At 41.3% G+C, this 14,766-nt stretch overlaps 2 protein-coding genes across 2 annotated transcripts; one reads left to right on the forward strand and one right to left on the reverse strand.

The window, feature by feature from the left end:
* Positions 1 to 818: 818 nt before the first annotated feature.
* On the reverse strand, positions 819 to 7,643 carry nln (neurolysin (metallopeptidase M3 family)). The gene is given in 14 exon segments (XM_070924800.1): positions 819 to 1,206; positions 1,319 to 1,455; positions 1,706 to 1,834; positions 1,924 to 2,110; positions 2,208 to 2,409; positions 2,838 to 3,204; positions 3,547 to 3,682; positions 4,440 to 4,600; positions 4,696 to 4,798; positions 5,417 to 5,521; positions 6,017 to 6,165; positions 6,694 to 6,944; positions 7,538 to 7,599; positions 7,602 to 7,643. Coding segments are annotated over 14 exon segments (2,184 nt in total). The 3' UTR covers positions 819 to 1,053.
* A 1,934-nt stretch (positions 7,644 to 9,577) lies between these two features.
* Positions 9,578 to 13,596, forward strand: sgtb (small glutamine rich tetratricopeptide repeat co-chaperone beta). The gene is made up of 10 exons (XM_070924905.1): positions 9,578 to 9,677; positions 10,081 to 10,184; positions 10,405 to 10,480; positions 11,528 to 11,627; positions 11,777 to 11,881; positions 12,028 to 12,166; positions 12,275 to 12,337; positions 12,734 to 12,771; positions 12,872 to 12,955; positions 13,485 to 13,596. Exons 1-10 carry the CDS (start codon positions 9,578 to 9,580, stop codon positions 13,594 to 13,596), a joined length of 921 nt encoding a protein of 306 aa, XP_070781006.1.
* Positions 13,597 to 14,766: the final 1,170 nt, after the last annotated feature.

The raw sequence follows: 14,766 nt of genomic DNA on the forward strand, positions 1-14,766 counted from the left end.
CCTCCTCAGCTAACACCGAGCAGCCCCCGTGATGATGCTTTCACTATCTCACCCAGACACTTTCAGTAACCCCCACACCCCCCCCCCCCCCCCACACACACACACACATCTCCCTCAATACATTTGCTTGAAAACATTTTTTTTATTCTTTATGATTATGTATTCACACAAACAATTTTACGGTTTACACCCTCCGGCAAGAACATTTTATTACACCAAACTACTGTATAAAAGGTGTTGGCGTTATTTACAACAGTTTGACCGTTCATGGCAGTCAAAAGTACACGGATAGGGATTTTATTTCAATAAAAGAAATGGTCATTCTCAGCACCGACAGTGTTATACCAACGATAACATTAATTTTTCTTTACCATGTTAAACTCATACACCAGCATTTGCTATCTTGTGGCGCCCCCTGGTGTTTATAGAGCTTTTTTTTTTAAATTAGGAGGCCTCCAAAATATGCAACCAATATAGTAATGCACCAGCTTTCCTAATCCTGCTCTTGAGAAGAGAGATCTGGAGATACTTCATTACAATAGCCTAATGCTTTTTAAGGCGGTAATTGATATATCACAAGCATTCACATTCAAGTTTCGTGAGCCATTTTGCTTGAACACATGCAGTTTTAAAAATCCTATACTGCATGCAAATCTCTCTGTAGCTTTGACACAGTATCCAATCCCTGCATGCCTATATCTGTAAATATATCTATATATTTCAATCATTTCATATAACATGAATGGAAATTTGAAGTATTGTCTGCATCAAAGACTCAATGACCATTTTGTTTGCATACGCACCTCCAACAGCTTGAGGTAATCTTTGAAAATATATAATAAGTCAAAGTAGAAAAGAGGCGCAGGTGTAAATAATGAAATTAATGATGGCTGAATTCCATTTTCAAGGCTGTGGTATTGTGCACGCGGGCTCATTGTCACAATTCAAGTGTCCCAGTAAGCCAAAGCCATTTTTCTACTGACGTGGGCCTACGTCCAGACAATTACAAATATACGTTGCTTTAACAAAAAGACTCTATATCTCTACATGAAATTACAATGTTTGTGTTTCCTGAGACTTGATCAGTCCTTTGCACTGAAAGAAGGCGTCCTGGCATGGGCCACGTCCGAGGAAGGTCTTCAGCATGTCTGTTCCATCCACAGAGCCACCTGCTTCCAGAATCACCCTTCTGTACTCTTTTCCAACCTGCGTGAAAAAGGCACACATGTAGTGATACAGACATTTTACACAGAAAGTGAGATGTATGCTTACAGATAAATGGATATGATATAATATATATAGTAATAATCAGACCCACCTTTGGATTCATAATGCCTTCCTTTTTAAAACGACTGAAAAAGATGTCCATGGAGTAGACTTCACTCCACAGATAGCTATAATACTGACCATCGTATCCTCCAGCCAAGTGGCTGAAACTGGCTGTCATATTGGTGCCTGCAGAGAACAGATCTTTGTCAACACATCAGAATAGTCTTTGTCACACAAATCAGTAACAAGTGTTATGTATAGGTCTATGCATTTCATACAGGAAATGAAACGAAACCAGTGGGGTATTTATAGGAGACAAATAAATATTCTCAATTCTCATCACTGATAAAAATCTTCACCCATATATTTCTCTAAATATAAGATGAATAATCAACATTTGCCTTTCAGTGCTACCGTTGCTAATGCTACAACTGACCAGGTGTGGCAGGGACACCCAGGATGTCCTGGCAGAGCTTTGCAAACACCTCAGCTGTATCTGCATGAGGACTGGTGTGTAGCGACTGGTCCACTTTACTGAGGACTACCTGACGCAGGTTCATCAGTCCTGAAGAGGATAAATAAGTCAACACATCCACAGAAACTCTTGACTTTTGCATAAATGTTAGAGTTTTTTTGTTTTTTTTTGTGTCTGACCAGTGTTGGCTACTCTGGATGCGATCAGCTTGTCGAGCAGGTTGTCTGGGATTGGGGTGCCATCTTTGTAGTGGCGAGACATTCTTCTCAGAGGCTCCTTCTCCCAAACCCAGTTCTCAAGCATCTGCGATGGCACCTCCACAAAGTCCGTCTCCACCAGGGTTCCACTGAACTCTGAAAAAGTGGTCTGATACAAACACAGGGAAAGTTCAAGCTGTGTTGTTCTAATTAATATACGATGCAGAGTATTCGAATCTGTCGATGGCGTGTTCACAGCGGCCTACCTTAGAACAGAGCTCGTGCATAACGTGACCAAACTCATGAAAATAAGTCTCCACTTCATGGTGCTGGAGGAGAGAGGGCCAAGCCTTTCTGGGCTTGGTAAAGTTAGCCACCATAGCCGCCACCGGAAGCCTGCGTTTGCCATCAGGTCCTCTGCAGCCGGGCTGGAGCCCAAAGCAGGCTGCATGGCCGTACTTTCCTTCCCTGGTGGTTACAAGTGTCACAAAGGCTTAATCTGAGCATGAACACAAATTACATTACAAAGAAAGAGCTCTAGTCACTCATTGCTTCAAGCTTTTTTTTTCTTTTTTTTTTTTTTTTACAGTTTTCTGTGATGGAGGATAAACTGATTAAAGCTGAAACAATTAGTTGATCATTTAAGTAAAATTTTTAAACCAAAAACTTAGTTCCAGCTTTTCAGTTGTGAAGATTTGCTGCTTTTCTGTCTTATGTGACAGTGCATGGAATATTTTCAATTTTGAACTGACAAAACAGTCATTTAAAAAGGCTCTGGTAAATTGCAATGGGCATTTTGTAATGTAATAATTAATCAAATAATTTAAACTGATCTTTCACCTCATATACAATTTCTATGCATGGAAGGGGTATAATGTTTTTGTCACATTCTCTACCTTGGATGCAGGTCCATGTAGAACTGACCAATCTCCTCTCCAGTTTCAGTGTCGTGGGCTGAATAAAGCTTGACATTTTCATGCCACACGTGAGCATGTTCCACCTCTGTGAACGTGAGACCCAGCAGCTCCTGGTAGATACCAAACAGTCCCTCTGTCACCACATCGAGTGGGAAATACTCAATTAGTTTGTCCTTGTTCACGGCAAACTTGCACTGCTCCACTTGATTCATGTAGTAGGGTAAGTCCCAGGCATTGATCTGCCCATCAAACTGGTAGCCCCGCATCAAGCACTCCCTCTTCTTTAGTGCAAGGATATATTTCCTCTCCTTGATTCCAACGGGCTTCAGTGTTTCATAGAACGTATCTGTAGAGTGGGAACAAAAGAAGTCTTCATGGTCATGGTTGTTAATATACAACACATACAATCTAAAACAATTACAGCAGAATTGTTTCTGGATCAATCGCATAATCATGGCTCACACTACTGTAAACATTTTTATCATCAATTATGTCCCATCTCGAATAACAAGATACTGACACACGCCTTTCCACTTTGTGATATATGACCACGTATGCCACATGCCTTTGTGGTATTTTCTCTAACGCCAAGCCGTTATCAGATGGCGTGACTCTTCATCGTAAATCACACAGTGTGTTTGTATGTGTGCGTGTGAGCCTGACAGGTGACATGTCGAAGGGGTCATACCTAAAAAGTCAGACACATTGCTTGCATTCTTGGCCATGTTAATCTCCAGCACATAGTTTGCGTGGCTACTGTAACCAAGTAAGTCTGCGACCTTTGCCCTCAGTTGTATCAACTGTTCAAGGATCGCTGTGTTTACCTGGAAAAGAGACAGAATGTAAAATAAGATATGCAGATGGGAACATTTTCCAAATATCTAATCTCGCTAATTAGAAGTTAAAACCCTTCAGATTTCAGTCCTGGTTGATTTGGCAACACCAGATCTCTGGTGGCAGCAAACACTGAGCAGCTACTTTGTCAGAAATACAGCAGAAGAGCAGCTGGTGTGTATTTACAGCACAGCCAAACAAACATGTTGTTTATAAAGAAGTCAGTCAATAATTGGCCTTTTTCCCATCATGGGACGAGGAACCGCAATCTAATTTCATCCTTTTCACACAACAGCAGGGTACTGTAAAAAAAAAAAAAAAAGAGGAGCTGGTTACGCTGCAGAGCTCACCGAGGCTGCTTGTTCTTGTTCCACATCGTGTTTCACCGGTTGAACGTGAAACAGCAGCAGTAGGAAATGTTTGCTTTACATTAGCAGTAATTCAATTCACAGCCCTGATACAGCTACAGGAGAGCAAACAGTAAATAGCGAGGCGGACATCAATGAGATACAATTACAAAACAGTATCCCTGGATTACATGCACGCGTCATTTCCTCTTGTAACCTTGAGCGTAGGCAGGTAATTTGAATCCAGCGTGGGGAATATCAGACTCCATATAGAGAGAATGAAAATACATTGAATAACATCAAAAACAGGGTTTGATTTAATGAGAATCTAAAAACAGACGGGACGTGCTGCGGTCGGGAAAGTGTAAAATACACAGATTTATTCTCAGACTCCAGTCACCTCTTTACACCTGCTGTGGAAAGCTGTTTCCATCTTCCTCCTGGTCTCAGGATTGTGACACCTCTTCATCAGGGGGTAGTAATGGGGATATTCAAGCGTCACTTTATACCGCCCATCTGCCGTCTTGTCCAATCCATTGAGATAGCTATCAGCTAGTCCACCTTAACAGAAGAGAACAACACAAATTAAAACGGTCACAGCTGATTCATAATACCAGACAGTCCACCAGACCAGAGCTTCATGCATATAAACTTACTCAACTCATGTTCAGAGAGCACAAGAAATGTATTGTCCTCATTCAGATTCTTGTTGAACTCTATGGAAAGTTCACTTATAAGCTTGGAAGTTCTTTTTATTTCCTTGGGGAGAGAAAATTAGCATGAGTGTCAGTGGAGAAAGAAAAATATTATCATTCAAGAATTACAAGCAGAATTTGTGCTCCAAATGTAAAACACAAGGGTAGCCCCAACAATCAAACTTCAAAATAAAAGACTAGAGCTACAACGATTAGTCAATGAATTGATTGGTCAATTCAATTGAAACCTAATATCAACTAATTTGATAATAGACTAATTGTTTAAGTTATTTTTTGAGCAAAAATCCCAGAAATTTGATTGTTCCAGGTTCTCAAATGTGAAAATTTGCATTACAATAAATTGAATACTTTTTATCGTTGTTTTATAGACCAAACGATTAATAATCAGCAGATTAATGGATAATAAAAATAATCGTTAGATGCAGCCCTATAAAAGACTGGCACTTGCCATCACTTAAACGTCTTTTAATACAGTTAAGAGGTGCATTCTGATTCTGTTAGAGTAAAAACATGCTTATCCTTTATTAGGATCATTTGAGAGAAAAAAAAAAGCAGAAATGCTTATTTATCTCATATCTCAAATCAAACTCTTTTAATTGTAATATACATTATCTGTTCAAAGCTAAAGTAGCTTTAATAATCAGGTCACAGATTGCATTACCTCTTGTATATCTTTTGACAGGTGCAATCCTTTCTGCTTGCCTAATGTAACAAGCCTGTCTAAGAATCTCTTTTCTTCAGGTGAAAGGTTGTCTTGGAGATTTTTCTGTCAAAAAAAAAAAAACAATCACAAAAGACAAACACACTTCTTCACATAAGCAGACTTAAGGCCATTTTGCTACCTGTTTGTGCTCCATGTCAGCCTGCCAGTCTTGCATGAAATATCATATGGCATTGGCAACCACTAGTTACATCAGATTACATTTCTTTCCCCAAGCTAAATAAGAACCAGTGGTGGGGTCAAATGAGGGTATACTGTCCTAGATCTTAATATAAAACACTTCAGCCCTTGCAGATTTATCATTCGTCCTCTGGCTGACATAAAATGTGAAAATAATCATATCATAGCTAATGATAGATGCATCAACTCCTCACACATTAAATTTAATTAGCTTTAAAGCCATATCTTTTACGGTTACATTTACTTTAACACCTCATTATCATCATCTTAACGGACTAGGGGCCTGATTAAAAGGACAGTTTTTACATCAACTTTAACCTCCCTCTGTGTACATTCGAGTGGACGCGACATGTGGCGTACCTGCAAGGCAGTAATTCGCTTGAACACATCTTCCCTCATACTTATCTCCACATCAAACTCGGACAGCTTCTTGTCCGCCTCTGTGCTCGCTGACCGAACCTCTTTAGAAGCACAAACATACTGGGGGAAATCAAGGACATGGCGTGACGCTAAGGGAACAGAATAAACATGTTACTATGATTTGAACACTGGAAATCGCCTGATGTTAATATATATATATATTTTCTCTTGACAACAAAACCTGTAGAAAAGCCCAACAATGTGTTAGTCCGTCTCTCAATACCGACATCCCTTCCCTGTCTGTCTGTGACACAAGCCCATGTGTTCCTACTGAAGATCTAAAATCTTAAAAAACAGGTTTGAAATATAGCATTTTATTTAAAAAAAAAAAAAGGATCAACGTTTTCCTAGAACAGCTGGGCACCGTAGCTTTTAGCAAACTTTACTCAAACAGGAGTAAATCGTGTATTTCTTGGGGACTATTTTGAGCTGCGGATTAATACACAATTGGTGCTATAGTTGATATTTATATGTATGTCGGACTGACTCCCTGATGTGTTTTTAACTGTTTTTGGACAACAATGAAGCTCTGTGGCTACACAGAAGATACTTGTAAGTTGGATCAATTCATTGTTGTTGTTTATTTTTATTGACAACTAGAAAAATGTAGGACTTACACACATAATCCAGCTTGACATTAGCCAAAGCTTTCAGGGTGTTTTCAACGGAAACATCTTCTATCTTTAGAGATCCAATGTCATCGTAGACCTTCTTTACTCTGTTAATCAAGCTGTCCGTCATGGTCCTGGTCTCAGCTGGAGACAGGTCCCACCTCAGCGCGTCCCTCTTATTTCCGGCCTGAGAGCAGTCTCGGACGGATATCACAGACCCGTTGTGGATGGTCATTCTCAGGACGCGTTTAGAGGCGCTGTGAATAATCAGACATTTAAAATAAAAAAAAAAACAGTTTAACTTCAAAGTTTGAACCAGTGTCACATTTGACATTGCAGCTGAACTTAACAGCTGGCACTAACACTGTGTGAGCAATCAATTCTTCAAGGCCACACATGAAAAAGTGCTCTGCATTTTTTCCGCGCTAAGCGGTGACCTTTTCCCACAAAGTCCACTCAGTGTCGGGTTTCATGGCACGGCAGCGGGAGCCCTTCGAAACAAGTTCATAACAGCGTGGGATAATTGTGAAAGCAGCTATGTCAAACCACAGCCAACACTTCCAAACAGCTCAGTCATTTTAAAGCAGCTATCGTTTTAATACCTTCTTCTTTTTTTTTTTAATGATTAACAGGTGCACGTGTGGATAAAATACACAGCAATCAAGAGCAGTTGAATGAGACTCAGCTAGTGACCCTCACAGGTGTTAAACAAACACACTAAACATGGCAGCCAAACCCTGAAGCATACCTGCAAAGCGTTCTGCAGAGCACAACTCTTAACGCACACATGCCTGCGGTTTCATGCGTTTTTCTTTCCGTGCTAAGAAAACACACTTCCTCCTCTTCTTACTGTGGCTCAGTCCCAGCAGCAGCAGCAGCAGCAGCAGCAGCACTGGGCTCCCTCTCTCTTCTTGCATGTGGGGAAAATGCTTTTTATTTCCGCTGTCAACGCGCATGCGCCGAGGAGGATGCGATCGAGCTGACACAAGTCCTCATGACGCGGTAGCAGCAGACAGCTGGAGAAGAGCTCAGGTAGGTGGGCGTGAGGGTTGTGGGGTTGGTGGTGGGGGCACACACACTGAATAGCATCCTTTGACTCAATGTTATTTATAAATTGGCTTCATGGTGTTTTTTTTGGGGGGGGGGGGTCTGAGGTTGACCTTTCTTTCTTCTGCTCGCGCTGCTCTCCAGCGACAGGATTGTTTTCAGCATCACACAGGCTTGCACGGTGCGCGAGCCTGGTGGTCCGGACGGACAGCCGTCAGCGTCGTTGGCCGCACTCGCTCGGATGCGTTGTGTTTTCTAAACACACACGCATCGGGCGGAGGAGAGAAACACCTCTCGTCTCCCGCTGTGCTGTTACATCACAGCTTCTGCGTCGCTGCATTTACGTGTGTCAACACACACGGAGGGAGGAGTGGCTCGTGTGCTAGCCTAACCTAAATGAACATAACAACGAGTGGCATCAGCACGTGATGGAAATATGAGGCAACGTTTGCATCTGCGAGCCCAGAGAGTCAAATGATGGTGGCCTTGTTTGCCCCTTGCTGCCCTGATATGTGTGGAGCAGCTTTTTGTTTTTGCTAAAAGGAAGAATCGTTTTTTTTTTTGGCTTTCATCCTCCTTTGAGTTGTCTTGGAAACAGCAACCAAATGCACCACCAGCATCCTTTCTATTAGCGGTAGCTGGAGATCATAGATGATAGATAACATGGCTGGATTAACCTGTTAGGAGGCCCCCCCGGGCGAGACATTTGACATCAGGTCCATATTGTGGTTATTTGGTTTAACACCACTTTATTTTAGGAGTATGTGCCATGTGAGCACAGAGCCCACAAAAGCAGGGTAGTTGATATCATATGCATACTCCTTAACCCTCCTTACTAAAAATCATTTGACGTGCAGGGAATCTGTGACTTTCTGGATAATAAGTAGATAATAATTGATTACCCAGGACTGTGTTATAGGCCTGCAGTCCACATGGGTGATTTAACAAACCATCAAAACTCCCATTCAACCACATGTTATATGAATATTAATACTGTCTATAAATGGTAACACTTTATGATACAAAAGAGCACAAAACACAAGCTTAAATGCATAAATTAAAGGCCCCCAAAACGTATTTTCTCACTCACCTTATTGCTATGAGTAAAGGAGCACGAGCACACAGTTTTCTGCTTATTTAATCATGAATATTTAATGTTATACATATATTTCAGAGGCGTAAATACAGCAAGTATCGTAAATTCCTGTTTCCCTATGCCTACGCTCAATAGATAATCACTTATTGATTGTTAATTCACAGTTACTTCATACAGTACATTCATTTACAGCTTATGCCATTAAATTAGCTGGAATCCAGTTACATAGACCAGACCCATGCATTTAATCAGCCTCTTTAAAAGCACAACAGCACCTGTTCTCAAAGAAGTACGGACCTGTTTTTCATCAGACGCAAACATCTGCATGTTGCTGCGTGACCCAGCGGTCTTTGTTTATGTCACTGAGTTTTAATAAATTTTATTATGATATTTTAGTCACCCAGTTGACAAATCAGGGGAAAATGGACAGACAGTCTGATTGTTTATTAGTTTATGACTAGAGATTGTTTCTGTAGACGTTTGCATCCGATACAAACAGCTTCACATCTGTCTGAGAATATGTGCTGTTCTGCAGATGCATGGGTCTGAAACGCCCTTTTCTTTGTAACTAGATTCCAGCTAACTATCTATCATTAAGTGTTAACTGATCACAAAAGCTGATTGCACGTTACTTAAATGTGTGTTTTGTTTTATAAAGTGTCACCCTATGAATAATATAGTCACTGGTGTGTGGGTGCCTTTCTGTTTCACTCCAAACTCTCTGTGCCCAGCAGTTTCTCGGTAAAAATGGCAGTGGAGAAGCGCCTGGCATTCTCTATTGTGCAGTTCCTACGAGATCAAACACATTGCGGTGCTTTGAATTCTGATGAGCAGGAGAGCCTCGAAGGTAGGTCGACTCACTGTGCGTGCACATGTATTTTGGAAAGCGCCTTCACAAAAATAGGACACTCTTTGAAGCTCTTGTCCTGTCCATTTTCAGAATAAAACCGATATACGTACGTCGTTGACGTAGAGAGAATAAACGGGAGAAGCTTCTATCATCAAAAAGAAATCACAAGAGACTAGAAATTAGGGTGTGATGTGCAGAGTGTGTGTGTGTGTGTGTGTGCTGGCGTGTTTTTAATCCAATCTGAAAGATGGACAGGACCGTTTAAATTTCTCACTCTGAATGTGCAGCCAGGTTCTGACTCACCACAATGATACTGTTAACTCTGAGAGCAATTGTTTAGCTGTTATCTTAAGATCTCGCAAATGTAATTAATCCCGTCGACGTGGTCGTGTCACTACAGTTGCGATACAGTGTTTGGAGACTACCTTCAAGATCAGCTCCAGTGACTGCCATCTCGCTGTGCCCCAGCCCCTGACGGAGATATTCCTCAACTCCCTGCTGAAGGTGGGTGCTGCACGATCCGCAGGACCAACACTGCAGATATTTTGATTTCTATGGTTGGATTCCATTAAGGCACTGGTTATTGGCACGCCCATGTACAATACACACAAAATGTCCACCATAATAACAGCCTTTTGTTTACTACACAGTCGCTGTTTATTTAAAGCTAATTTCACTTGCAAGTGCAAAGCATTAACGACTCCTCCACTTTGTATTTACTTAGAATGACAACCTGACCATACCCGAGACCTCCCCATCTCCAGAAGACATTGAACGAGCAGAGCAACTTAAGAATGAAGGTAATGTTAAAACTCTGCACCTCCCTTTGTAGCATCCCTGGTAGCAGATCTTAACCTTGTGGTACTTTGATTTTAAGCAATGTCATAAATGTGATGAGCTTCTTCATGAAATGTTTTGGGTGGAGAGCTTAAGTCGTAAGTACTAGTGAATATTGGTGTCCTGCTCGTCCTCAGACCACATAACTTTACAAACCACAGATAACACATCACCATGAGGGGCTTGTGCTCAGACTGTTAAACTAAAATCACGCAGAGGAGGTAACTCACAACCTTTCGACTTTTTACGCCATGAAGCATTAATAACTTCAGCTGTGATACTCAGTCGTCAGTTGTGGTACCGTCCATACATAATTGTAAATTTGAGTGCTGCCTTTTAAACAGATTTACAGGAACTTTAAACATCACCGTCCACATGCACCTGCGAGCTTAAACAGCGACACCACCTGGTTGAGGAGTAACACGTGTTCACGTGTTAATAAGGAACTTATTAGTGATACACTGATTAACCCACAAGTACAGTTACTTGTAGATATTATGTGATCTCTGCAGCTCCGTGCACCTCGTGGACTCACTTATTAATAGCTATATTTGCAGTTCTGGAGGAAAGTATTGATCTCAGAGAGCCTAAATATACTATAAGAAAACTGGTCCCCTTGTGGGATAAAATGAAAACACACACATATATTTTAAATAAAACACCAAACATGATAAAGACACAAACAGAAAGCCGATAAACTCAATTCAGATTTTATTACTCAGATATTCTGATGTTCTCCATGTCAGCAACATCAACCTTCACCACAGCTCTGAATATATCTTAATAGTAATATCAGGTCAATTATCATTTTTATTAATAATTGTCCATCTGCCCATAATAGAATTGTTTTTAGTACCGCAGCATCCATTTTAAAAACAGGTTTTGCAGAACTCAATCTCTCTCGCAAAATTTCTTAGCATAATAAAAAGCAAAACCACTTCTATGATAACTTCAGTTCTTTCTATGTGTAAACCCTTCAATATAAAAACAATCCAATATTTGATTTTTAGGGAACAATCACATGAAGGAAGAGAACTACAGATGTGCAGTGGAGTGCTACACAAAGGCCATTGATCTGGACCTAAGAAACGCTGTGTACTACTGCAACAGGTATTTACAACAGCGTGCAGCATGATTTCACTCTGTCAGGACGGGTCATAAAAATCCTCGGTGACATCATGTTGACGTAACGTAGTGTTTTAACGGGACTAGACAGTGCTGGAAACGTAAGCATGGGGTCTGACTGTAACACTTTGCAGGGCTGCAGCTCACAGCAAACTGGGAAATTATACAGAGGCGACTGGTGACTGCGAGAGGGCCATTGGGATTGATCCTACCTACAGCAAAGCTTATGGGAGGATGGGGTGAGTTAGACTAAAGGAATACTGTTTGTGTTTAATGTCATACGCTGTTAATACAAGTTTTATAGGGTTTTTTTCTACGTAATGTGAACTATAATATTTCAAGGTCTGTCAAAAATGATGTCTGGCCCTTTCATTTGTGGCTCCAGTTTGGCTTTGACAGCCATGAACAAGTATCCGGAGGCAATTTCCTTCTTCAAGAAAGCTTTGGTATTAGACCCCGAGAACGATACCTACAAATCCAACCTGAAGATTGCGGAGCAGAAGCAGAAAGAAGCAACCAGCCCAGTAAGTAAAAACAGGCTGCGTTCTCTCCCGTTATGTAACGTCATGTATATCCCATTAAAGCGCCTGTGTATATTGCCTAGCCATGGTCTCTGTGAATGTGTGCCACAGATAGCTGCTGGACTGGGATTTGACATGGCTAGTTTAATCAACAACCCTGCCTTCATCAGCATGGTAAGAACATAAAAAGCCTGACTGTGTCACACAATAGAGGTTCTCTGCTGTTCAGTAAACTTGCCATTCGTCCTGGCGACAGGTGTCTCATGCTTGTTTCGTCTCTGGCGAGGTTAGATCAGACATTTTCCCTAATTAGTCCCGTGAGTGACAGTTAGCCCTGTAGACCTTGTCTGGGCCTGGTGGAGAATCCTGACTTGTTAAACGATGACACACGGGAACGTCTGCCAGGCCGAGAACGCGTCTACGAGCGTGCCAGAGTTTTACTGCAGCAACAATGACAGCATACATCTAAATCAGATAGCTGCGTGTGTGCAGTAACAGGATTGCCAATGGAATCAGAAATGAATTGTCCTTTTTAATATATAATATTTATAGCTCGATTTCTGTTTACAGGCTGCAAGCGTGATGCAGAACCAACAAGTACAACAGCTGTGAGTGTCAACAGTAATTGTCTGCATTTAGGGTTGCTAAATGCAAGCGTAGTTTTAAAACATACTTTGACTCACTGTCACTGTGTCACTGTGCGGCCAGTATGTCAGGAATGATGTCTAATGCAGTCGGGGGTCCTGCAGCAGGAGTGGGCGGACTGTCAGACATTTCCAGCTTGATTGAAGCGTAAGTAAACTTAATATAAAAAGATAATAATTCAATATTTTGGGAAAGTGATAGCACTCTCTGGTCTGTACGTTGAATATGAAGCTACAAAGACCGTGCCGGACTATTTCCTGGCCGGGAACACTCACTTCCTGGTGTTCTTTACCCCCTGAAAAACCAGAACATGTCATTTTTACATTTGTGTGCATTCAACAAACGAGATGTTAGATGTTAGTGAGCTTGAGAGATGCTTTTAGGTCGATTTTGTTACCTTCGGACAGAGCCAGGCTGGCTGTTTCCCCCCCCGTGTGTTGCCAGTCTTAATGCTAAGCTAAGCTAACCAGCTGCCTGCTGCAGCTTCGTATTTACCGTACAGACGTGAGAGCGGTATCGTTCTTCTCATCTTAACTCGTGGTAATAAAGCAAATAATATTCTGTTACTTTACTGTATATTAAAAACAGAAGTATTTCTCATCTTGCTGTATGTGAGCTACTGTTCTGCTAGAAAGCGATTCAGCAGGTAAACACAGTTGCGTCATCTCTCCGTCAGGGGACAACAGTTTGCCCAGCAGATCCAGCAACAGAACCCAGAGCTGATCGAGCAGTTAAGGAACCACATCCGGAGCCGCTCCTTCAGCGGCAGCGCCGAGGAGCACTCATGATCCACTCGGGTACGTTCGCTATTTAAAACCAAACCCTTGCCGACCATATAAAAACTCTGACTATGTTTCTATCATTAACATGTATTATTTTTTATTTCAGTCTCACATTTTTTTTTCCCCAAGGAAGGGCAACCATATGGCGCGATTACAATCTCTACACCCATATCTTAAAGTCAAATCCCCGGCATAGCTGGAATGAAGAGACAAGGATGGGGTTGAAGGCACTTTACTGTGACTAAAGGCCCTGGAGCGGAGAGGTGGGGGCCTGGAGACTGGACCATGAAATGAAGCATCCCACTCATCTAGGGCAAAAAAAATAAATATATACTGTATATATATAGTAAACACCTAATCATAAAAAGAGAACTCATTCAGCCTACTGAGAGAACACGAGTGAATTCTTTCTTGAGATTGTGTTTTATATGTGCTGAAGATACTGCCCTCTTCATGCTATGAGTTAAGGATCCTTCTGTCTCGTCGTCATAAATAGAGGGGGTTTCGGGAGGAATGTACTTTCACAGCATTGCAGGGAACATTTCAGCTTATTTCTCATACAATAACCGCAGGATTCAGGTTCACCTTGTTTATACCGCATCCTGTTTGATATTATTTTTGTAGACAGAAAACGCTCTACTTGTTTATTGGTTGGTAAAGAACATTCAGTCCTTGGACACGTAGGACTCACATCACTGCTTTTCAACGACTGCGACTTCATTTTTAATTAAGACGACTGTTTAATTGTATAACAGTGTTCGCAGCCTGCATTATGTTGTTATCGCACTTTAGCAAAAATTAATGCCCCCCCCCTCCCTTTAAGCGGATTTAATTGTTCATTAACTAGTAACAAAGTCCTCAGTGTTCATTTTGCATGCTCTTAAATCTGGTATTTGAGATCAGATGCTTTATGAAAACAAATATGTATGCTAGGGCAGCACAATGTTTTGTCTAAAACATGTGAATAAATGTCTTGAAACTACTCACACATGCTTGTATTTTTGCTTTTGTGTCATATTGTCTTTAAATAGTGGGCAGCGCTCAGTTTGAATCCAGGATCTTCGACATCCCGGAGAATCCCGGCAGTTTAATAGTGTGACACATTTGGCACCCAATAGGGACATGTGTATGTAAACATGAGGCTTAAAACATCAAGAAATCCCTGTAATCAACACA

This window comes from Enoplosus armatus, chromosome 18, assembly GCF_043641665.1.
Source record: "Enoplosus armatus isolate fEnoArm2 chromosome 18, fEnoArm2.hap1, whole genome shotgun sequence".
In the NCBI taxonomy this organism is placed as follows: domain Eukaryota; kingdom Metazoa; phylum Chordata; class Actinopteri; order Centrarchiformes; family Enoplosidae; genus Enoplosus; species Enoplosus armatus.

What these genes read in the sequence shown, in the direction of transcription:
- sgtb (XM_070924905.1), top strand. Translation starts at nt 9,578, where the DNA reads ATGGCAGTGGAGAAGCGCCTGGCATTCTCTATTGTGCAGTTCCTACGA. An exon ending in TGAGCAGGAGAGCCTCGAAG is followed by an intron (nt 9,678 to 10,080) that starts GTAGGTCGACTC and finishes GTGTCACTACAG; the next exon opens with TTGCGATACAGTGTTTGGAG. An exon ending in AACCAACAAGTACAACAGCT is followed by an intron (nt 12,772 to 12,871) that starts GTGAGTGTCAAC and finishes CTGTGCGGCCAG; the next exon opens with TATGTCAGGAATGATGTCTA.